The 23,885-nt window shown below is 50.3% G+C and overlaps 1 protein-coding gene across 1 annotated transcript in view; it reads right to left on the bottom strand.

The window, feature by feature from the left end:
• RPH3AL (rabphilin 3A like (without C2 domains)) overlaps nt 1–23,885 on the bottom strand; it is a 159,843-nt gene that overhangs the window by 84,048 nt on the left and 51,910 nt on the right. Inside the window, exons 2-4 of the mRNA XM_019650400.1 lie at nt 23,544–23,654; nt 19,612–19,755; nt 16,724–16,853 (exon numbers count right to left, since the gene is read on the bottom strand). Coding sequence (XP_019505945.1) covers nt 16,724–16,853; nt 19,612–19,755; nt 23,544–23,620 — 351 coding nt within the window. The 5' untranslated portion in view covers nt 23,621–23,654. The remainder of the gene's footprint in view (nt 1–16,723; nt 16,854–19,611; nt 19,756–23,543; nt 23,655–23,885) is intronic.

Below are 23,885 nucleotides of genomic sequence, written 5' to 3'. Positions count from 1 at the left end.
CTGATTTCTCTCTTGGTTTGGAGGCCCAAGCTAAAGGGAGCCTCAGGAGAAAAGCTGGCTTCCTTTCTCCCCCTCACCTCCAGCTGCTCCCATCAGCAGCACAGGGGCCCTGATGCCCTTCTGAGGGGGAACAGAAAGACTAGCTAAATCCACCTTCAGTTAAGGTCACTGAACAGCAAACAGCCACGTGGGAAAGGCTGCAGCAGGAAAAACGGGCGATTGGAGAGCAATGCAGAATCGCAGGCCTTCCCAAGTGTGGCAGCTTGCTGGGTGCAGTGGGTGAGATGAGGCCCGTGTGTGCGCTGCCCGGCCACACCACGGACTGGAAATGTCATTATCTGTTATTTACCACAACAGCAGACAAGAGGCTGCACAAAATTACCGTTCCTGGTAACAGCTGCTAAATAGATTTGCCAACACTGCTTCCTGCTGTCTGAATTCTCTCGAATGTACACTGACCAGACCCAGGGAATAAAGCCACTGAGCTCTGGTGGCAAGGGGCCTGAGGGGGAGACAGACAGGTGTCTCAGGGAAGAAGCCCGACTGGCGTCCCCAGTCCCAAACTGAGCATACAGGCGGTTTTGCCCATTCAGCAAGGGGCTGGCCTCACAGTGGCTCTGTTCATGATTCAACAGCCATAAACACAACCCCTGCAAGCCCCTACATGTGTCCAGCTACTGCCCAGCCACCCCTGGAGGTGTGACAAATCAGGGCAAGGCCCCGGGGCCCACTCTGTGGGGGGCCTGCCTTAGGGGGTCCCAGAATGCCATACCCTACTGTGGATAATTGTTGGCTCTAAGGGCTTTAATCCCTCCTTCAGTGTTGGGGGGCACTTAGTCAATGGTCTCGGCACCCAATTGGCAAGCTGGCACCAGACATCACCTCCCTTTGGGGTCTCCTATTACTTAGGTCTCTTTACTCCCCAAAGGGTATATGGGCAAAGTTCTGAACGGAGCTGTAAGAGTAATTACAAGGCCTTGGCTGTGCCACCAGGAGCAAGTCATGGCCTTGAGCCTCAGTTTCTCCATCTGGAAAATGGGTATAGTCGCTGCTTTCCACCTGCCTACCCCTGGAGGAACATGATGGGCATGTGGCAGCCCAGAAACATCAGAGGCGGGGGACGGGGGTCTCAGAAGCACATGCCAACTCCCACAGTGGCTTCCCCCTGCTAAGAGGACACAGACTCAATCACTTTAGGACACTTCCTAAATCAAAGAGATTTAGGAAGCAAACCCGCCACAGCCTTTAAAACAATAAACCAAGCTGTGTTCAGAAGCACAGAGAAATGACTTTTAGCTCACAGCTGCGGCTGCTGCCACTATAATCTGTGGGGGCCCATGGAGGCCCCTGAGGAGCAGGTTTTGGGATAGTAATGCTTCAAGGGCTGGACCGAGCCTGAGCTTCGCAGGAGGAAACTCCCGGAAGGGCCTCAGGGACCCTCTCCTCCAACTATTTCCTTTTACAGGGGAGGACAAAAGCCCCAGAGGGATAAAGGGATTTTTATCCAAGCTTGCATGGGAAGTTCAAAACAAGAGTTGCGACTGTGGCCAGGTATGCTGAAGCTTGGTCCACCCACTGCAGTTGCAGGCAAAGCAGACAGGGACAGCTGAGATGTGGATGTATTTCACCTGGGGATTTAGGCAACAATGCCCCCACCCCACTCAGCCAGCTATGTCCCTCCTCTGATTTACACAGGGACCAAAAAGTCTTTTGAGAAATAAACTTGACCCACACCCTCAACTAGATTTCAGACACGGGTGGGTACGAGGGGCAGGGGAAGTGCTGAGCAGAAGAAGGCAGCAGAAGCCAAACTGCAAAGAGGGCTGTGGCCCTGGAGGAGATTCCGGCACAGGGAAGAAGCCAGACTCAGCAGGGGGCAGGATGAGGGGTGTTTGGAGTGAAAGAGGGTGGGCCTGGTCCAGCACCCCCACCCAGTCCTGCCCCGCACAGGGTATGTGAACAGCCTGGCAAAGAAGGGGCTTCAGAGAAATGCAACCCTCTCCCCTATATCCTATAGCAACTAAAGATGGTATTAGATTTCCATGTATAGACTTGGGGATGTCTTTAATATGCTATTAAATGCAAAAAGGAAATTACAGAGCAAGGGGTCTATTATGGTCCCATTCAAAAAATATGTATGCATACATACCGGCCAATGTCTGCACACGTGTGGCGAGGGGAGGACAAATGCCCAGGCTGCTAAGGTCAGGGGTAGGGCAGGGGCGTGGTAATAGTTTATAAACTCTGTATTGTTTGATTTTATAATTATTGAGCGATTACTATGTGCCAGCCCCTGTTTCTAAGAGCTTATCCTATGCTTCACTCATTTCAATCCTCACACCACCTTATGAGGGAGGTACTAGTATTAGTCCCAATTTCCAGGTGAGAAAACTGAGGCAGAGAGGCAAGGTAACTTGCCCAAGCCAAGAGAAGAACCCACACAGCCCGAAGCCAGGGCTCTTAACCTCTATGCAAGAACATAAATTACTCTTTTAAATTCCAGGAAAAGAAAACCAATAACAAAGTAAAGGGTCTATATTTCACTAAATCCTTCAGTATTTTGAAGCCTGAACAACCAATCCTGGCACCATCCAACTGGTTCCCAACAACACATGACAGGGAGGGAAAGAAAGCCACACCCCTTCTCACTTCTGAGTGGCCTGGCACCTGGCTGGAGGGCTACTAATGGGCTAGAACAAGGGTCAGCACACTTTTTATGTAAAAGGCCAGAAAGTAAATATTCTAGGCTCTCTGTCGCAAACTCCTGACCTTGCCAATATAGCACTGAAGCAGCAGTGGTGATATGTAAATGAATGGGCGTGGCCTGTTCCAATAGAACTTTATAGACATTGAAATTTAAATTTCATATAATTTTCACATCTCACAAGATATTCTTCTTCCCTTTGATTCCCCCCCCCCCGATTTACAAATGTAAAAACCATCTACCTCATGATTATACAAAAGCAGGTGCTGACCTTCTGGTCAAGTGCCACCCAGCTCCTGGGTCTCTGGTGCAGCAGAGGAACACGAAAGGGGCAGGGTCACCAGGACGGTGGGAGTGGGCTCTGGGGGGCACAGCCTGGGAGGGGACAGGAGCTATCAAACTGGAAACACAGTCAGAAGTAAAGCTGGGGGGGTCTAGGCACTGGCGGCTGTAACTTGGGGTAAAGCCCAAGTTGGGGCTCGGTCGAGATGGACCACGGAAGCCCTGAGTTCTTGGTGGTCATGCTGAAGATCGCCTCACTAGGGCCAATCTGGAGGACGGAGCTTGCTCACAGCTGAGGGGCTAAGCAGGGGAGAACCACCCCTCCCTGGAGGCCCAGCTCTCACCAACCTCTCTGCCCTCCATGCCCCAGGAATGCAGCTTCAACAGCATTTACAGGATGGCTCCTTCTCAACGTGACACCCCTCACACCTGGGTGACCTGACTGCATACAGTAGGTGTCCAGTGACCGGTCCTGGCTCACTTATTTACAGAGAGGCTCTGCCACTTCAACAGCATGACATCCATGGGGGGAAAACAGATCACAGAAATGTCTCCAGGCAGGTCATTTAGGCAGGTTCAAGGGGAGAAGCCAGCTGTCCCCCACCCAACCCTTCCACCATGCTCTACCTGGTGGGAATCTTCTCCTCAACCGGGCCCTCTGTGCTCTCCCGTTACTTCAGTCACCCCCACGTCCACCTCCGGGCTGCCAATCTCCCTCCAGGGCCCCCCTTCACACCCGCAGCCTGGGATCCAGCCCACAGATCACTCGGACCATGCAACTTCCCCCAGGAACCTCAGCCCTACCTGCAGTGACATGCCCACCAGCCCCTCCCCACACCTGCTCCTGCTCCAGTCCAGCCTTGCACAATGGGCCCCAAGCATAAGTGCAGCACACTGGGCAAGGCCAGTGAAACTTGCCACTGACCACGCCCCCCCAAACCCCTATGGTCAGGCAAGGGACTTAACCTCCACACACTTGCTTCTTCAGGGCAAAGGGCAGATCATGACCTCCCAGGGTAGCTATAATTAGGTGGGGGAGGGGCCTGGCATAGAGTGAGCTATCAGTCATTGGTAGCTTTTGTTATTTCTAATTCTTAACTGTCTTTTGAGTCTCCATGCCAGTGGTTCCTGCCTGAATTCATGCCCTTGTTATTGCTAATTGGATAATTCAGCATCCAACAAGCTCTCTCCAACGTACCACACATTCCCCACTCCAAATCTGCCTCTGGGCTTAACCTCCCCAGAGACCTACCTAATTGTCATCCCTGCTTCGCACCCTTTGATGGCTCTGCTGCCTACAGGGCACTTCTCAGCCTGGCACCCAGGGCCCTTCGCAAGCCTTACTTCATTCTCTCCCCTCCCCCTCAGCCTGTCTCCCTCCCTGCTGCTCACTTCCTCATATCCCCAAACCATTAGCTATGCCAAATGCCCACCTGTCCCTGACCCTCCTCCTACCCATGCCCCTACAGAGCTGTGCCACCTTCTGAAATGCCCTCCCCTGGCACCTCAGTCTCCACTCCTTCAGGCCCTGAGTGGAGATAATAAGCTCCACTCTGCAGCCTCCCATACCTCTCCAGGTGGCAGCCTTACCACCCTTCTGCTCCGAGATCACTCCATGCCTTTTGCTCCTAAAGCACTTCTCACACTATGTTGCATTATCTGTCACCAGGGGTGAGCTGCTGGAGGGCAGGGCTTGCACGAAGGTGAGCTAAGTGGGCAGGGTCTCTGGAGGGCTGCAGGAACTGACTCAATGACCATAAGGCTGGTCTCTTTCCAGAAAGCTCTGGGTCTTGCCACCGGGGCTCCAGCGGTTCCTTGAGCCCACCTTGGTTCTTGGCAGCGGCTTCGCTGCCTCTGACCTTGAGCTGAAGGTCAGTGCTCGATGGGATGAACGGAATGGTCTCTGGACTGCACAAAGTGGCAAGAAAGAAGCTACTCTGGGGGAAGAGAAGCCATGCCACGGGCACCAGGACAGCAAGAAACAAGTGTGTCTTAATGGAGTCGTTCTGTCAGCCTGGCAGGCTGATGTTCCAAGATGCTGCGTGGTGTCTCCAATCTGGCAACCGTGGCCAAGTCAATTGCTGCCAAGCAGCCTGGGCAATGAAGGAGCGTCAGAGCGAGCCCTCAGGGCAGGCGAATTAAGTGACTTTTTCTGGGAATTTAGGAAACATCAGTAGCTGAATGAAAAGAATCCATCTTTGTAATGAGACACAAACATGTGTCTTCTACATCTGAATTAGGTTGCAGAGGAGAAAGGTCGTTGCGAGGCCAATGTGGAGGCAACTCAGATGAAATGGCTATTGTTCCAGGAGGCGGCTACTTTTGTGGCCGCACCCGAGGGACAGAGGTGCTGAAGGCTGGCTTTCGAAAGGGAGCGGGGGACATGGACGGGTTTCATCGCACCCCATTCAGGAGGGAGGCTCTGTAGAAAAACTGTCCCTTCCTAACCCTTGTGCACTGTTGGTGGGAAGGTAAAATAGTGTGGCCGCCATGGAAAGCAGGATGACAACTCCTCCAAAAATTTAAAAAATTACCACATGATCCAGCAACTCCTCTTGTGGGTATATGCCCCAAAGAATTGAAAGCTGGGACTCGAAGAAATATTTGCATACCTATATTCATAGGAATATTATTCACAGTAGCTAAACTGTGAAGCAAGCCAAGTGTCTGTGGACAGATGAATGGATCAAGAAAATGTGTTACCTTATTGGGTCTTCAGAAAAATCATGACGTATTTTGTCTATGTTTTTCAAAGGTCATTTATTTATATAAAGTACAAAGATCAATCAATGATATATTGCCCGTTTTGTTTGATAACCTTTTGCCATCTTTCGGTGAGTTTCATAATTCCTCGTTCACAGAAGGACTTGTCTTTATTTGTGAAAAACTGAACAAGGTGCTGATTTACAGCCTCATCTGAATTGAACGTTGTACTACGCAAGGAGTTTTGAAGAGAGCGAAACAAGTGGAAGTCTGATGGCACACGGTCAGGCGAGTATGGTGGGTGTAGCAACACATCCCATCCAAGTTCCAAGAATATTTGACGGGTGATCAAACTTGTGTGTGGTCTCGCGTTGTTGCGATGGAACACAACTCCTTTACAATTAACAAGTTCTGGACGTTTCTGGATGATGGATTCGTTCAAACTGTCCAATTGCTGATAGTACACATTCGAATTGATTGTTTGGTTCCTTGGTAGGAGCTCGAAAAACACGGCACCTTTAAAATCCCACCACACTGAGAGCATAACCTTCCTCTGATGAATGTCTGCTTTCGATGTTGTTTGAGGCGAATCATCACGTCGGGACCAAGACAATTTGCGCACCACATTGTTGTAAACAATCCACTTCTCATCACCAGTTATCAGTCGCTTCAAAAAAGGATCGTTTTCCTCACATTTAATGAGCATATTACAGATGTCTATATGCACCATCAAATGAACTTCTTTGAGTTCATGCGGAACCCAAATATCGAGCTTGCTTATGTATCCCAGCTTCTTCAGGTGGTCGTGAATGCTTGAATGATAGATGTTCAATGTTTCTGCAATCTCTTGTGTCATGTAACATGGGTTTGACTCGATCAATGTCTTTATTGTGTCGTCATCAACCTTGGTGGGCCTCCCTGACCGAGGAGCGTCATTGAGATTTAAATCACCAGCACGGAATTTTGTGAACCATCGTTGGCACTGACGTTCTTGTACAGCATTGTCACTGTAAACTTTATGCAACTTTTCACAAGCTTGACGCGTGTTCTTAGCTTTATGGAAGTAAAACAGTCAAGTATGGCAAATATACACAGTTTGGTCTTCCATCTTCAACTTGTAAAATCTCCAAAACTCAATCAAATCGCTCAATTTTTCTTTTAGAATGAAGCTAGAACTGTCAGCTGTCCAATGACATAGCAATAACATAGATGCGAATGACTCTAGTACTTCCAAAAATGAACTAGTGCCATCTGTTGCAAACATGCGTCATGACCTTTCCGAAGACACAATATATACAATGGAATATTAGCCTTAAAAAGGGAGGAAATTCTGACACATGCTACAACATGGATGTGCTTGAAGACATTATGCTAAGTGAAATATGCCAGTCACAAAAGGACAAATATTATATTGTCGATGAAAAATATCCAGCCTAAGAGAAAACTTATGAGTTTATTTAAGCCAAACTGTTGACAATTGCTGGGAAGCAAAGTTTCAATGGATTGAGAAAATGCTCCAGAAAAAGGCCGTTTTGCAATTTATTTTATACATTAGAATCAAAGGAGGAAGGTTACATGAAATCCATTGGTTGCAGATTAAGGGGGTGGGAGAAAGCAAAGCAGGGAAATCTCTGGGATTGGATAAAAAGTAAAATGGAGAGGGACACTTCTTTTACACTGGTGGCTACAGCATAGTTAATAGTATTTTACAGCACTTAGAGATAGTATTTGGGGAACAAGATAACAATGAGGGATTTTATAGATTCCTGCTCTGGTGTGGGGGTCTGGAAAAAGAGATTACTCTGATATTGTAAAGGTGTGTTATCTTAGATGCAAAAAAAGACGACAGACAGGCTTGAGGTAAAGATTGACCTTTGTCAAGGAAGCTACAGGCCAAGGATGTGACTTCCCGCCATGGCCCATCTTAGTTAGGAAATTTTATGCTCACACCATCCTCTGTGTTTTTTTCAGTCTCCTGAACTTGTCAGGTTTAACATGTGGCCCCTTTTCCGTCCACAATATGATTCTGCTTATATGAGGTAAATAGAGTCATCAAATTCACAAGGACAGAACGTAGAATGGTGGGTGTCAGGGGTTGGGGTGGGTGGGAACGGGAAGTTCATGTTTAATGGGTATAGAGTTTCAGTTTTGCGAGATGAGAAAGTTCTGGAGATGATGGTGGTGATGGAAGCACAGCAACGTGAGAGTATTTAATGCCCCTGAACTGTACACTTAAAATGGTCAATTTTATGTTATGTACATTTTACCACAACTTAAAAAATAAATAATTTAAAAAATTGCCTCCTCCTATTTTGGGGACTCAAGTTAATCCAAGGAGCAGGGTGGGGCAGCCCCCACTCTGCAGGCCCAGTAAGGGCCAGGCCACAAAGCTTGAAGGGTCCTTTGTAGGGTGCTCTCCCTGCCCCATGCCTCCCTGGCTTTCTTTTTCTTTTTTTAAATTTTTTCCCCTTTTTTGTTTTGTTTTGTTTTGTTTTTAAGGAGGGAGCAGCTCACAGTGGCCCATGTGGGGATTGAACCGGCAACACTGGTGTTATCAGCACCATGCTCTAACCAATTGAGCTAGCTGGCTACCCCTCCCTGGCTTTCTTTCTGTTCTTGCTTATGCCACATTCTTCCCAACCCAGTACCTCATCCATGCTGCTCCCTCTGCCTGGGACATTTTCTGCCAGATATGACATTTTCTCGTCATAGTCTCAGCTCAAATCTCACCTCCTCATAGAGGCCCATGCTGTGCATCCAAAATAAAATAGCTGCCTTCTCACTCCCTCCCCACTGGCTCTTATAGTGCCCTATATCCCTCTCCCACTTTTTATGTTTTCGTCACTTTCTGGAATTATTGTATTTACTTGTTCTTGTCCATCTTGCCTTTTCAGGTCATAAACTCTATGGGGTGGATGTAGCACAGTGGTTAATGGCAAGGGTGCTCAGAACCAGACTGCTTGGGTTCAAATCCTGGCTCTACAACCAACTAGTGGAGTGACCTTGGGCAAGGTACTTAACCACTCTGTGCCTCAGTTTGCCTATCTGTAAAAGGGGGATGATAATAGTGCCAACCCCACAGGGCTGTTAGGAGGACTGAATGAGTTAACTTGTGAGAAGCCCTTCGAACAGTGTCTGGCAGAGTGAGAGAGGGAAGTACTAGCTCTTACTATTACCTAGTAGTGGTTATGAGGGTGAGGCCACCTCCTGCCTTGTTCATCGCAGTACCTCCAGGGGCCTGGCATATAGTCAGTACCCAATAAAACGCTGCAAGAAGAATGAATGAAAAAATTCTGCAGAGACAAGCCCGTCATAAAATTCAATTTCATTTGCAAGGATTGGACTAGGGAGCTGAGCTGGCTCCAAAGAAGGTCAAAGTCTCCCCAAGGGGCTGTCTGTCCTCTCACCCGCCAGGCCGTGGCCCCTTAAGGAGGGCTCAGCCAGCCCCAGACGTTTAGCTTTTGCAGTGGGAATATCCTGAGAACATTTGGCTGCTTCTGAAGATCCTGGGAAAGGGGCTGGAAGAGCTATTCTCCCTGGTGGTGGTGAGGGCAGCCAGCTGGCCACTGCTGGCACTGGACAGAGTACAGGGGGGAGGGTGGCCACTGGACAGGGCTTCTGGGTGCTCCCGGGGTCCCTAAAGGCATCGCCCATGCTGATATGGGCACCCACTCTTTCACCTTACAGCGACTTCTCCTGTGTTCATTTGTTCTTTCCTTTTTTCTTCCTTTCTTTATCCTCCAAAATATTGATTATTTTACCTTTCACATTTAAATCTAAAAATCATTCAGGAATTGACTTTTGTGCCTAGTGTAAGGTAAAGGTCAAGATATACTTTTTTCCATATGAACACTCCAATGACCTCGCATTATTTATCCAAAAGACCATTCTTTTCCCACTGCACACCAGTGTGCCCTTTGTCATGAATTAGACTTTTTACTTTCTCTCATTTTTGTCTCAGGTGTATAGAAAGACTGATTTTCTTGTTTGTATATTGAACTTGTATACAACCACCTTGCTAAAGTCACCTACTAATGCTAGCCATTTGTATTTAGATTCTGTCAGATTTCCTAGTTACATAATCACGTTATTCATGGATAATGACAGTTTTAGCTATCATTTTCCACCCCTTTGTCATATATTTCTTTTCTTTTTTGCCTGATTACACTGGTGAGGTCTCCAGTACAATGCCAGATAGAAGTGGTGATTAAGATACAAAGAACTTGTCTTGTTCCTGATTTTATGAGCGAAGTTTTTAATATACAACCATTAAGTATGTTTCTTCGCCTATGCCAGTGGTTCTCAACCTTCCTAATGCCGCGACCCCTTAATACAGTTCCTCATGTTGTGGTGATCCCCAACCATAAAATTATTTTCGTTGCTACTCTGTAACTGTAATTGTGCTACTGTTATGAATCATAATGTAAATATCTTTTTGTTTTCCGATGGTCTTAGGCGACCCCTGTGAAAGGGTCGTTCGACCCCCAAAGGGGTCGCGACCCGCAGGTTGAGAACCGCTGGCCTATGCGCTTAAGAAAGCTACCCCTGCTTCTCCAAGGAAGAGAAAGCACACAGAGCGAATGCTTTGGTCTGAAGGAATGGACGGCAGCACGACACAACAAACACCCCTGGGGGACCTAGCTCCCCGTTACCCACTGAGCCTCTGTCCTCTATCTGTGACTTGGGAACAGCCTCAGCTCCCCCATTGCCCTTACAGCTTTGTCCTGAGGACCAAACAGGGTGACTTCTGTGAAAGCATTGTCACAAAAGCATTGTCAGACTCACAAGGCTGACAGTGGTCTCAGTGTTCACTGTTGGCCAGAGCAAGGTTGGCCTGAAGGCGGGCACAGGGGATCCTGAGCTGGGGGGGGGGGGGGGGGTGTGCGCGCGCATGCGCGCGCCCAAGTGTGTAGTGTGATGTGGGGTGTGGGGTACAAGGGGGTATGGGGGCATGTGGGAGTGTGGGCGTAGGTGGGGGTGTGGTATATGTGTGGGGGTATGGTCTGGTGTGGTATATGAAGATGGAGGTGAGGTGTGAGGGGGTGGGGGTTGTGTGGTTCTGGGAGGGCATGGGGGGAGGGCAAGGGGGGCAAGGCGAGCCGAGGGGAGGTCGGCCACGGAGCTTCTTCACCACCGCCCTGAGCCAGGCCTGGGGCTGGGACCTGAGAGCAGGGTTTTCAAACATAGGGAGAATCCCCGGGAGGGTTTGATAAATACAGTATCTTTTCAGTAGGTGTAATGGACCGAATGTTCGTGTCCCCTCAGATTCACAGGGTGATGCCTTAACCCCCAATGTGATGGTGTTTGAAGGTGGAGACTAAGGGGGTGATTAGAGTTCCATGAAGTCATAAGGGGGGGGCTCCCGTGATGGGATTCGTGGTCCCTGGGTTACTTCCAGCTCCCCTGCTGGGGTCTGGAATGACCCCCACCTCTCCACACACACAGCCTCTCAGAGCCTTGAGCAGGGTAAGGGGCAGGGATCAGGTTCGAGCTTGGCCCCTTCCCTCCAGTTTATCCCCATCCTGGACGGGGGATGCCTGACCCCCCTCCCCTCATCCCCACCTCCCCCGGACTTTCCCAAAGGGCTTTGAGCAGAGTGCAGGGCTACGGGGTTGCCTCATCTTCTTTCACAGGGACTCAGCACACATTACTGAGACCATGAAGCTCCTCTGCACCCACACAGTTTGGCTGGGACCAGAAAAATTCCTATTATTTCTTCCCTTGCATGATGATAACGCCTCTGGTGGGTCCTCCTGCAGCCCTACCCGACCTCCCATCGCTGGTGAAGCCCGACTCTCAATTAAACTGAAAGCTGGCTGACTCAGACCCTAAGCAATTAGGAGTGCCAGGCCTCTCTAATTAGCCAGCCGACCCCTCTCCCTTCCCATCACAGCCCTCCCGTCGTGAGGGCAGGCAGCCTGGGCATGCGGGCCCAATTACGGAGGGGATGCTGTGGCGAGGGCTGGCATCATGGGTTCCACCCGCACGCTTGTTAGCTTGTGGCTGCTGAATGCTACCAGGGCTTTTGCAGGGGATGGCTCCATGGGGCCGGGAGCACCTGAGGACCTGCATCCCAGCCCTAGATCTGGACACTTCCCATGCCAGAGATCTCCTCAGCATCCTTTCTCGGCAGCCTGCCCAGGCCCACACGCCTCTTGGCACCCATTGAAAAAGGAGACGAGGTGGAAAGTGGAGATAGAAATAAACAGTGAGGCGCCCCCACAAATCAGAGGAGAACTCCTGATGCCCCTAGTTAGGCCAGTACCCTGTTAGAGCTCTCTCAGACTCCCAGGGCTGCCTCCATAACCCCAACCACAACTGTAATTCATTATCCACGGTCCTTTAACACCTCCCTCCTGAGCAGCAGGGATCTGTGTGTCTTTACACTATATCCCTCTGTGCCTGTACCAGTAGGCGTACAATAAATATTTGCTGGCCGAGTGAATGGATGACAATGGCCTCCCCTCCCAAACACCAGAGAGCCCCTGCAGGAGCCAAAGCTTTGCAGGAGGATCTGAGGCTGAGTCGGCCTCGTGATTCTCCAGGGACTCGGCTCCAAAGTGACCAGCACCTGACAGAGTGGCCCCAGGGTGTCTGTGCAATCATCTGTGATTATCTCCTGGGGGGCCCAGGGCTCTAAGGACCTGCCCACTCTGATCAAATGCAGCTTGGCCCTCAGAAAACTCTTCCTTCCAACGAGCCCCATCTCCTACACCAAGATCTCAGCTCTGTCCCATGTCTTCAGGTTTCCTTGCTCTTGCCCCTTGACCCTCCTCCAAGGTCCCCTGCTCCTAAGTCAAATCTGATGTCATCGCCTACGTTCTTTCTTCTTTCAACACATTTCTCCCAGCCCTTAGGGCCTGTGTCTTCACAGTCAGGTGCTTGCTCAGCCCATTTCCAGCTATGTGCTTCTGCTGCACTCTCCTCCCCTGCCTGGGAGGCCCTTAGCTCTGCTATCGGCCTCTGAGAAGCCTTCCGGAGCCAACTTCCAGGCAGCCCTCCTGTCTGCTCTCAGTCCTCGAAACCCTGGTCTCAGCCACAGTCAGCATCACTCTAGAGAATACTGTCTTCCCACTTTGATCATCAGGACCTGAGCTTTTCAGTGACTGTTTTGGACACTTCTCCTTTTGGGTGCCCCTAAAGCAGAATGCGTTCACCACGGGCTGAAAAAGGGATGGTTAGTTTCACATGAGGAACTTGTACAGAATCCTGTGAGCAGCTTGGTTTCCATGTTGGCTCAAGACATCCAATGTTGGAGAGCTAAAAAGGCTGCCAGAGGCTTTTACATAAACTACGAAAAATATGGAACTGTGGGAACTCCAAGTTTAAGTTCAAGAAAGCATGAATTTTAATAAGGAGAAGGCGTGGTGCTATGGGCCACATTGCAGCCCCTCACAACTCTTACATTGAAGCCCTAACCCCCAATGTGACTACATATTTGAGACAGAGTTTTTAGTAGATAATTAAGGTGAAACAAGGTCATAATCCCTGATCCGATAGGACTGGTGTCCTTATTAGACGTGGAAGAGAGGCCAGGGTTTTCTCTTCACCATGTGAGGACACAGCGAGAAGGTGGCATCTGCAAGCCATGAAGAAGGCCCTCACCAGGAGCTGAATTGGCCTTGGCCTTGGACTTCCCAGCCTCCAGAACTATATGTGAAATCAATGCCTGTGGGGATTCCACCAAACCTTTTCTGAGATATATGGGAGGTCAGTTCCATCCTTTATAACATGTGGACAGTCTGAAAAGCTAGGACCTTGAAGAGGATTAATAATAACAACAGTCACAACAGCAGGTATCCTTCCCTGAGTGTTCAAAACAGACCCGACATTCTGCTAAGGGCTTCCCTGCACTATTAGCTCATTTATTCCTCACACCAAGCTTACGATGACATAAGCTTGATTACCCCGTTTACAGATGAAGAAACAGAGGCTCAGACAGGTTAAGTGACTTGTACAAGGTGGCACTGTGGCCAAGCTGGGACCACAATCCAACTCCGTCTGCATGGGAACAGCCCTTACTGGCAAACCCAGGAGGACTACCACCCACTCACCATGCAGGGTGGACCAAGTGACCTCTTGCCCTGGCCCAATTACATTCTAGGATCCTCTCTCCTTCCTAGGGCCCTCAATCATGCTCTCTAACCCTCCTCCATCTGCTTAGAATACACTGAAGAGACTGATTTTCTTAGCATATGTCCCTAACTCTATCACCTCCCAAAGACAGCTGTCGCCACCTAACTCGTCTCCAACTTTCACTCGATGCCCCCTGCAATCCACTCGCTAGACAGCAGCTAGGCTCATCTCTTAAAAATAAACCAGATCACATCACACTCCTGCTTAAAATGCTCCACTGGTATCCCATTAAACTTAGAATCAAGTCTCAACTCCTGACCTTGACTTACGCGTCTCTGCGTGATCAGCTGTGCCCACCTCTCACTCCCCCTGCCCCAGATGCCTTCATGGTTTCTGCCTCAGGGCCTTTGTGCTTGATGTTCCCTCTGCCTGCAACACTTGTGCACCCATCTTCCGAGGGGCTGGCTCTTGCTTGTGTTCAGGTCTGAGCTCAGAGGGGCCCTTCCAGTCATACTCTATCGCATTGCCCTGTTTTAATTCACTTCAGAGTCCCCAGACTACTAGACACTATTTTATGTTTGTTTATTTGTTTGTGTCTCTCTTCTCCCACCCCTGGAAAATAATCTTTATGACAGCAAGGATTTCATCTGTCTTGTTCATAGTATCACCAGCACCTAGACCAGGGCCTGCACACAGTGGGCCCTCTATATTTGCAGAATGAATGAATGAATGAATGAATGAATGAACAAGTGAATGAACGTACGACACAATCTTCTCAAGGACAGGTGAAGAAAACCCCAAATGCCCATCATTCAGCTGTGGCCCTGACATACATTCCTCCCACTTTCATTCAGGAACAATTCCCCTCAGGGGCTCAAGGGCTCCTCGCCTTGCCACCCAAGCCAGGACCAAGTCCTCAGCCTCCTGCAAAATAAGAACAATTTCAAATGGAACCGTCCTCTGGTCTAGCCCAGTGCTCCAGGGTACCGTGGGGTGGGGGTGGCAAGACTGTCTGGAAAAGCATTTTCTTCCACCCCCACATTCAGCTGAGGTCTTCCCCTGGGACTGCCACTGTGGCCGAGGAAATGGCTCCCGGGAGCAGCTGGCATTAACCTTTCAGCAGCAGGGGCAGCAGCCTGCCTCTGTGGCAGAGGCCCCAGACTTTTCCAGGGGTTAGGAGATACGGCTCTGTCCCATTGTCACGGTCCTGCAAACCTGAACATTTACAGCAGTTGTGGGGTTGAGCGGCAGAAAAAGGAACTAGGATGCTGTGCCCTATTCTCCCAGGCAGAAATCACAAAATATAACCCCACCTGCCCAGGTGCTGGGAGCAAGATGTGCCGGGTCCCTGTGCCCACTGCTTTTGTTGGTTTCTAGTCCAGGACCTATGGAGGGCTTAAGGAGGAGCTAGCACACGAATACCCATCCCCTCCCTGACACCCAGGCTCCTGCCATATCTCCACTGTTTTTGGGACCCTTTACCAGTTAATCTACATTCCTCAGCCCAGTTTACCACATGTCACACAGCAGGAAAGAAATAAAATAAAGATCTTAGCTGAAATCCTGGCTTTTCTGCTTATCAGTTGCACATATTAACCTCTGTGCACCTTTATCATCCAGCTTTTGAATGCCACTGACGGTGCCCTTGACGAGGTTCCCAAGGGCTTCCATGTTGCCAAGTCCATATTTCTGTTTTGACTTTGTATTTTACAGCCCTTTCAACTCTTATCACCCCATCTCTAGTCTTATATCCCCTGTTACTTCTTCCCAGAATTTATTACTTACTGAAATCTTCTTATTTATTTGGGCATTTTTGATCAAATTTTTTTGGTTCCTCCACCCAAGGTAATCTCAAGAGAGAAGGTTCTTTCTCTGTCTTGTTCACCAAAATAACTCCAGGCTTAAAAAAGTGACTGGCACAAGGTAGTTACATGAGGATTGATTCCAGTAAGATTAGAGTGAAAAACTAAAAAAGTGGAAGACATGGTATCTTGGGAACAGTGTTTTGTTTTTTTTTCTTTTTGATTCTTCTTTGGTTTATTTTTTTGGGAACAGTGTTTCTAACCCAGGAGGGCAGTCCCATGATTATCGCTGTGCCGCAACCAGTCTAAGCTTGAGCAGGAATAAGAATCTAGAAGGGTTCCTTCCTGGCAGGAAAAAAACATAGGCTCCATGCAGTAGAGAATAAAACTGAGATGCTAAATAATCTTGAGGATCAGAAAGCACATTATTCTTTGGTCAATAAGAAAAAGAAAGGCAATTAGAAACTCCAGGAAAAACAAAGAAGTTATTATAAAACGTATTAGACTCAATATGAAACAATTTAATATGTGGCACACTTTAGAACCATCAGTGGAGTCTAATAAGAACAGGGGAAAATCCATTTGACCTCCCTGAAAAGATCATTCTCATTTGAGAGGGCAAGAATCAAGAGAACAGACCAACGGAACAGGAAGTGCAATCCTAGCATACTATTTGGCCCTGAGGAGGACTGTATTTTACTTAATAACAATTAATAACATTTATTGAGCACTTAACATGCCAGACAAGGTTTTTAGAGCTTTGCACATAATATTTAATCCTCACAACTCTTGAAGGTACATATTATCATTATCCCTATTTTACAGATGAGGATGGTGAGTCATGCGATATTAAGCAAGTTTCCTGAGGTCAGATGGTTAGTGGAAGAGCTGTATTCCTAACTGGGCCCATGAGACCCAGAGGCCCACTCCCCAGGGCTGGCCTTAGAAGACAGGCCATTTGACCTTTAGCCTCCAATCCTTCTTGCCAAGAAGCATAGGGTACCATGTGCTTACACATGTATGCACACACACACACACACACACACACACACACACACACACACATTCCTGGTGGCCAGGATTCAAAGCCACAGAGCAGCAGGAGAGCTCGTCCAGGCTGGGTAGCCAGAGTGACTGGGCCAGAGCAGGGCCTTACCTTCCTGCAGTCTTTGCAGAACACCGATGAGCTGCCCAGGAAGCCCAGCACCTCCCCACAGAGCAGACACTGGGAGAGGCCGTTCCCCATCACGTTGCGTCTCATGGTCTCCACCCGCTCCACCAGCCGCCTGTAGCACAGGACACAGAAGTCAGATGGGATGTGCTTCGTGCTTCCACCCCGACCACTGCCCACACACGGCTGCCACGAGGCCCCAACACTACACCAAGGCCCATGTGCTGTTTCCTTACCTAGGGTACTGTTCCCTGCCTCACCTCTTTTCCTAATGATTAGGCTAACTCCTAATCATTCATGTACTCACCAGTATTAATTGAGCACCTATGATGTGCCAGGCCCCGGGATTATTATAGCAAACAAGCCAGAGACAGACATGGTCCCTGCTCTCATGGAACTCATGTTCAGTAAAAGGGAGAAAGTCCAGAAAAATAAGTAAATAAGCAAACTGACTTTAGAGGGGGAAGTGCTTATGAAATAAAATAAGTGGGCAGGGACAGGGGGCGTGTTAGATGGTCATCAGTGAAGGTCTGTCTGAGAACATCTGAGCTGAAAGCTAAAGGGTGACAAGGACCAAACCATGTGAAGAGCTTAGGGGAGGAAGCTTTCCAAGCAGGGGGAACAGGAAGTGCTAACTAAGGTCGGGGGTGAGAACGGGCCTGACACATTAGAATGGTAAAAAGGCCATTGTGGCTGCTGCCTTGTAAGCGAGCGGGAGCCTGGGAGAAAAGGAGGCTGGAGGGGTAAAGAGGGCCCAGATAACACGGGTTTAATCGGTCACAAAATGTAGTTTGGATTATTCTCTAAGATCCCTGTGAAGCTGCTGAGGAGTTGTAAGGAGAGGGGTGATTCGATCTGAGTGACATTTTTAAAAGCTCACTCAGGATTACAAGAGGAGTGGAGGTGAGGAAGCCAGCAGGAGGTGGTGGGAGGTCCAGGACAGGGAGATGGAGGCTAGGACAGGCTGTATTTCAGAGGCAGCATGGATGGACATGGGGTGAGGGGAGGGAAAAAGGATCCAGGATGATGTAGCAACTTCTTCATTTGAGCAACTGGACAGATGAAGAAGCTGGAGAAAGAAAGAAAAAGAGCCCCTCTTTGAACCTCTGATGCTGAGTGCCCGGGAGCCTGCCCTGAACCCCACTAAGCCTGGCGTAGGTGCGTCTCCTCGGGGGTCCCACGGTCCCTCACCCCACTGTGACCTGTTTCATGACAACTTGTAAGGGAATGCTACCATCTCCACAAAACTGGCAGCCACTTCTGGCCGCTGTATCACCAGTGCCCAATGGACATGCAGTGAAAATGCTTGAATGAATGAAGGGCAGAGTGCAGATACATGATCTCCTCTAATTGTCACAAGCCCCCAGTGAGGAGGATGCTACCTCCCCCCCCCCCATTTTAAAGATGGGAAGGTTGAGGCTCAGAAGATATGAAGTCACTTGCCAGGGTCACACCAACTCCTAAGAGGTGGAGCGCAGGTCCATCCCCAGGCCCCCTCTCATGACAACCCCACACTCTCCCCTGAGGTGATCAGGCCTTTGCTAGGGGCTGAGGGAGAGCAGACTGGGCATTGAGGCTGCCTCTACCCACATGCCCTCAAGCAAGCACTCCTGACTTCCACGGGGGTCATCGACCCTTACCCAGGGACCCGCAGGGACTCGGGAGCAAACCCAGCTTCAGTCCTGGCCTGATGCACTTGTTCTCAGGGACACCTGTCAGTGCATCCCGGTGCCTCCTAACTCTCGAAACACACAAGATGCACCTCCTCCTTCTGAGATGATGAACCTGAGGCACTGCCTTTTGGGTCACTCTGCACCCTGCCAAACCCAGTGCTCGCAGAGGGGGCCCGACGATGTGAGCGGCACAGGAAAGTCCAAGACAGCAGCCCGGATGGGTTCCCACTGCATGGGGAGCCCACATGAGACACCACCACCACTCCCCGCACCCTCTTCTGGGGGAGTCCGAGGGATGCAATGCTGGCATGTCAATCATCAGCGCGAGGTCTGCAGAGAGCCTTGCAGGGTCCTGGGCAGCACAGGGCCAGAGCCCGGTTAGGTGGGGAAAAAAGCAAAAAATAGGCAACTGGTCTGTGTGGTCTAACCCTTTTTGTAATACAATGATAATAACAGGTCAGTATCATTGAGGCATATACATTAAATGTTTGGATAGCATTGGTCTTTGAAGTGGTACTTTCACTTTCTAGGGCTGTGCCTTCCTACAGTGTCTGACTTTTTTAAATGATCATATATTTACTAGAAAAAGATAAATAGAAGAACAAGGAGATCAGAATCGAATTAACTCCTGCCCAAAGCAACACACTGCATTTGTGTTTTCCCACTTGTGCTTTTGTGTGTTTTCCCAATTTTAGAGGACGTGTAAATTGCTTTTGTAATTAAACAAACAAACAAAAAGATACAACAAAGCTGCCTGAGAACCGTACAGTGGTCAGCTCTGGACGCTGGAGACCAGGAGACGAACTTAGAACAATGTGGAGAGTGTCTCCTACTGGAGTCTTTGATGGGACGACCCAGGTTTGGCCTCGACTTAAATCCCTCCCTGCTGGACCACAGCTGACCCTTAAGAGTGAAGAGCTGAACGATCCTAACGTGTTTTGCCCCATTCATTCATCCTCCCACAGCCTGGGGCCCACACTTCAGCTGCTGTCCCCTTCTTACAGAGGGGTGTATTGAGGCTTTGCCGCCTGGGTTATGGGTCCGCACTCCAGGAGTGTTCAGGCAGAGCCGACTCGCTCCCCGTGGTGAAGAGCCAGCCTTAGGGCCCAGGGCTCGTCTCCCAGCCCACTCGTCTGGCACTCGGTGCCCTTGCTCTCCTCTCACCGATCCGCCCCTGCCCCAGCTCGGAGCAGCCCTTACCCGATCCTCTGCTGCTCCATGACATCGAGCTGCTCAGCCCTCTGGATGACCTGCAGGATGGCCTCCACCTCACCTGTGCTGAGGCACTGGCTCTTCCTCTGCTTCTCTGTCTGGTAGGTGTGCACAGACCAGCCCGTGTGCAGCCTCGAGAGAGAACAACACAGAGGCCTTGAGGCCACCCCAATGCAAACCCCAGCACTCCTGCCACATCCACAAAGCCCCCCCTGAGAACAGTCTGAGGAGGGCCCAGCTGCTGCGTGTTGGGGGCGAGGAGTTCAGGGAACAGGGCAGACATGAGGCGCCAAGTGCTGGCTCTGCTACCCTCCAGCTACTGGGCCCCACGGACACAGCAGCACCACCTTAGCACCTTCCGGGCAGGAGCATGGGAGGCGCCCGCTCCACAAATGGAGAAGGCCACCGCCATGGCGCGTGAGGTTTTGAGGGGGGGGGGTGCGCAGGAGATTATCAAGAGGAGAATGAAAGCCTAGATCTGAGTTATATAAGCAAGTGAGATGGAGTTTATTACGGACTAGGAAAGAACTCTAATTAGGTTAAAAATGAAACTTGAGGATAAAAGGAGATACACAGCATTTTGAAAACTAGAGGGTTCAAGGACAGGAGGGTAACCAAACTGCATGAGAGGGGAGGTAGCAAGGATAGGCAAGATGGCGAGATGGGGCTGAGGCCCGGCCCAGGGCACTCAGCCGTCTCCACTCCACGGGGCTTTAGGAGTGACACCTCCTGAGGCTGATCCCAGGGGCTGAGGGGAAGAACTCAAACCCTTTCTACTCTCCTGGATGAGGAAGGAGTGGCGGCAGCAGACCAAACCCCAAGCTCCCTGCCCTGAGTCTCTGCTTCTCCGAGACACTCTGTGCCAGGTACTGGGAACACAGGTGGATAAGACGGCAAAGTTGCTGCTTTGAAGAATTACAGTATGTGGGGGGTGATTGGTGCCCAATCAGTTACACAAATATTTATTTAATGGAAAATTATAAGAGCTATTCATTCGATGCATATTTATTGAACAGTCACTGTGATGCCAGGCTCATTAGGTGCTAGAGATATGCTGCCGGGTGGAACACGCAGGTGGGCCTTAGGGGGGTATAGAAATAAGGGGGATTCACCTAGTCACTCAAAGAAGGAAGGGCACAGCACCAGTGAACACAGCTTCTAGCCAACTCACTCTGGGCCCGCCCTCAGCCAAGGCTTCCACAGACCCATTACCCACCCCTCTCCCGCCCCCCGCAATACACACTGGACCTCCTGTCGTCCTGCAAGGCAGGCCTCTTCATTTCTCAGGAGAGCAAAGAGGCACAGCGCAGTTAGATGGCTTTCTAAAGGCAAGGCAGGAGTCAGCAGGCCTCCCAGCCAGGGAGCTACCATCTAGCACTGGTGACAGCCCTGTCAGGCACCCCCAGGCCATTCTCTGAGCCTCATTTCCTGCCTCCATCTGATCACCCACCAAGCCACCAATTTACTTTCCATCATTTGATCTCCTCCTTGTCTAGTCAGGCCCTGACTCCCACTTCAGGCCACGGCTGCCACCAAGCATCTTGTTCCCTGCAGGGTGCAACGCCCCTCCACACAGCCAAAGGGGGCCGGCTCAAGCTGCTAGATATAGACGGGCTGCAATCCCCAAGGGAGAACCTTCAGTGGTGCCCAGCACCCCTCTGTCCAGCCCCTGTATGGTGCCCGTCTCTCAGTTCCCCTGGCCTCACACGGTATGAGTTACCAACAACTGCTCCGAGTTCCCTGAGCGCTGGGCTGCGTGAGGTCTTCACACCTTTGCTATGCTGTTCCCTCCACCTGGGGAACCTGTCCCTCTCCCTAAACCCTCTTTCCACTGGCTCATTCCTATTCTTTTAAAGACTTGAGCCATGATCCACCAGGAGGCTTTTCCTCATCCTCTCCAAGATGGGTTAACAGTCCATCTTGAGAGTTTTCATAAGACCTGGGCATAGCTCCATCACTGGGCTTAAACATTATGCTTGAACATTATTTTGAGGCAAGTTGGGACCCTCTGTCTCCTCTTCAGAATGCGAGTCTCTGGAGGACCAGGCCCTGCCCCATCTCACCCCTGCCCACCTCTCCATCTTCCTTTCACTCCATTCAACAACTCGCTCACTCTCTGCATTCAAGTCAACACTGGCCTCCTGACAGGTTCTCTACATGCCATGGTCCTTTTGCCCCAGGGCCTTTGCACATACGGTTCCTTCTGCCTAGAAGCTCCTCCCCCATATTTCCATCTAACATTCACCCCTCCTCCAGAACCCAAGGTAAGCATCACACTCTCAGCTAAGCCTCTCCTAATCCCCAGATTAAGTTAGATCCCCCTTCACCCCCACAGCCTGTTTCCACTGTCAAAGCACATGGGTAATTATGTGTATAGAACTCACTCCTCTCCATCAGTGCCTTAAGACGAGAGACCACGTTGGTCTCATTTGCTGCTGTGCAACCAGTGCCTGGCACACAGTACGGGTTTGGAAAATGTTTGATGGTGGCTGGAGGATGGACCTGAGCTAGAGCCAGAGAAGGTAATTTCCCCAGGCTTCCCAGAGGAACTCTCCATGCAGTGTCTGGGTATGGGGATCTGTAGTACTCTCCTTTACAAAGCCTGGCATTACAAGGAGGCTGGCATTACATTACAAGGAGCCTGGCATTACAAGGCAGCACACCCCGGGGAGGAGATAAAAGCATTTGCTCTTCTCAAAGGCGCTACAACAGCTTTTGGCTGCTGCTGTGCACAAGACAAGGTCAGGGAGAACTGAAGGGAACACTAGAGGGGTAGCCAGGGGTCACGCCAGGCCCTCCTGTAAGAGCACAGCTCTCCCTCGCTCCTTGTACCCAGCCAAGGAGGACATATCTTCTCTCCTGCCAATCAGAGGAGTGAGGGAGAGGGGCTGGTTTCCTCCCGGGTCTCTCCCCTTGCCAGGACTGAGCCATCCCAGTGACAGGGACAAAGTAATTGTTGGACAAAGATTCCTGCAAATCACGCAGGACTCCACTCTGCTTGGTCATATTGGATTAATTTTTCCCTCCTCCTTTGATGTTTCAGCTCTGTGTCCCTGCAGGCTCATAACATCTAATTGCAAATTTTTTGAACTCACTCCCATTTGGAAAATGCTGGCTCCCGTAATTGGCACTGTCTGATGGATGAAGGGGACTCTTGGGCTTATCTGACTCCAGGGATCCCCAACTTCCTGGACAGATAGGGAGACAGGAAGGCAGGAGAGGCATCTGGGAGCCCCTGGTTTCCAGCCACAGGGGGACGGTGGGTGGAGACGGCCTGACCAAACTGAAGCTGAGGGGTCACCAGGCTGAGGGATAACAAGAAAACCAGGACCCCAAGGGGAGAAGCCAAAACCAGAGAGACCCTGACAGGAGCGTGAAGGAACCCTAGGAAGCATCAAGGCTGGCTGTCTATTTAAGCCAGGGGGCAGCCCTTCATGCATCTGACGAGCCTTCAGCCTTCAGTCTGTCCTGTCTGTCAGTGCCAGGCACTCAGCTATGAAGTGGGCCTCCAGGGATCAAAGGCTCCCAGCCTCCAGGGGCTCAGGGACTGAAGGCTCAATGACAGGGGAGGTTTATGCTCTTAACAGAGGAGGCACATGAAGTAGTCTGGCTCCCTGCCGCCTGCTGTGATAGAAAGAACAGATCTGGGTGTGGTACCGGCCCTGACAATTACAAGTAAGTGACTTGGGCAAGGAACCTCCCTTTCCTCACTGAGAAATGAAGATAAATTCCTTGCGATGGTTAAATACGTGAATGGCTGTTCAGTGCCCAGCCCAGTGCATGGAGGATGGTGTTTATTAGACAGGCACTTGTCTCCCAGCTTCTCTCTCTGGGTCCTTGGGACTGAATCTTGTGACTGAAATGAGGGAGGCAGGGAAGGGAGGGAGGGGTAGACCTGGCTGGGCCTTGGAGGTACTCACTTGGCTCGCAGGGCAAGCTGCCGATCATTGGGGCAAACCCACTGATCACTCCCGCTGCCAAAGATGGTGTCGGCCATGCTTGGAGCACCCAGCCAGAGTGGGGAGTCACATCTGAGGTGAGAAGAGGAAAAAGAAAGAACACGTCATTGGCTGGGGTGCAGATGGCAGGCAGGGCCCCTTAGGCTCCAAACACTTGGCACTTCCAACCTATCCCCATTGGATATCCCTGCTGACGCCTGGAATCTCACCATCAGAATCACTCTTCCGGCTAAAGACTGTTACCTCCAAGCTCCTCTTTCAAAAGGCTCATAATACTGGAAAGGGCAGCTAGGTGGATCATGT

The sequence above is a fragment of the Hipposideros armiger genome, unplaced genomic scaffold (assembly GCF_001890085.2).
Source record: "Hipposideros armiger isolate ML-2016 unplaced genomic scaffold, ASM189008v1 scaffold_141, whole genome shotgun sequence".
Classification (NCBI taxonomy): Eukaryota; Metazoa; Chordata; class Mammalia; order Chiroptera; family Hipposideridae; genus Hipposideros; species Hipposideros armiger.
Note: the sequence above shows the minus strand (reverse complement) of the source record. Positions and strands in the feature narration are given on the sequence as shown.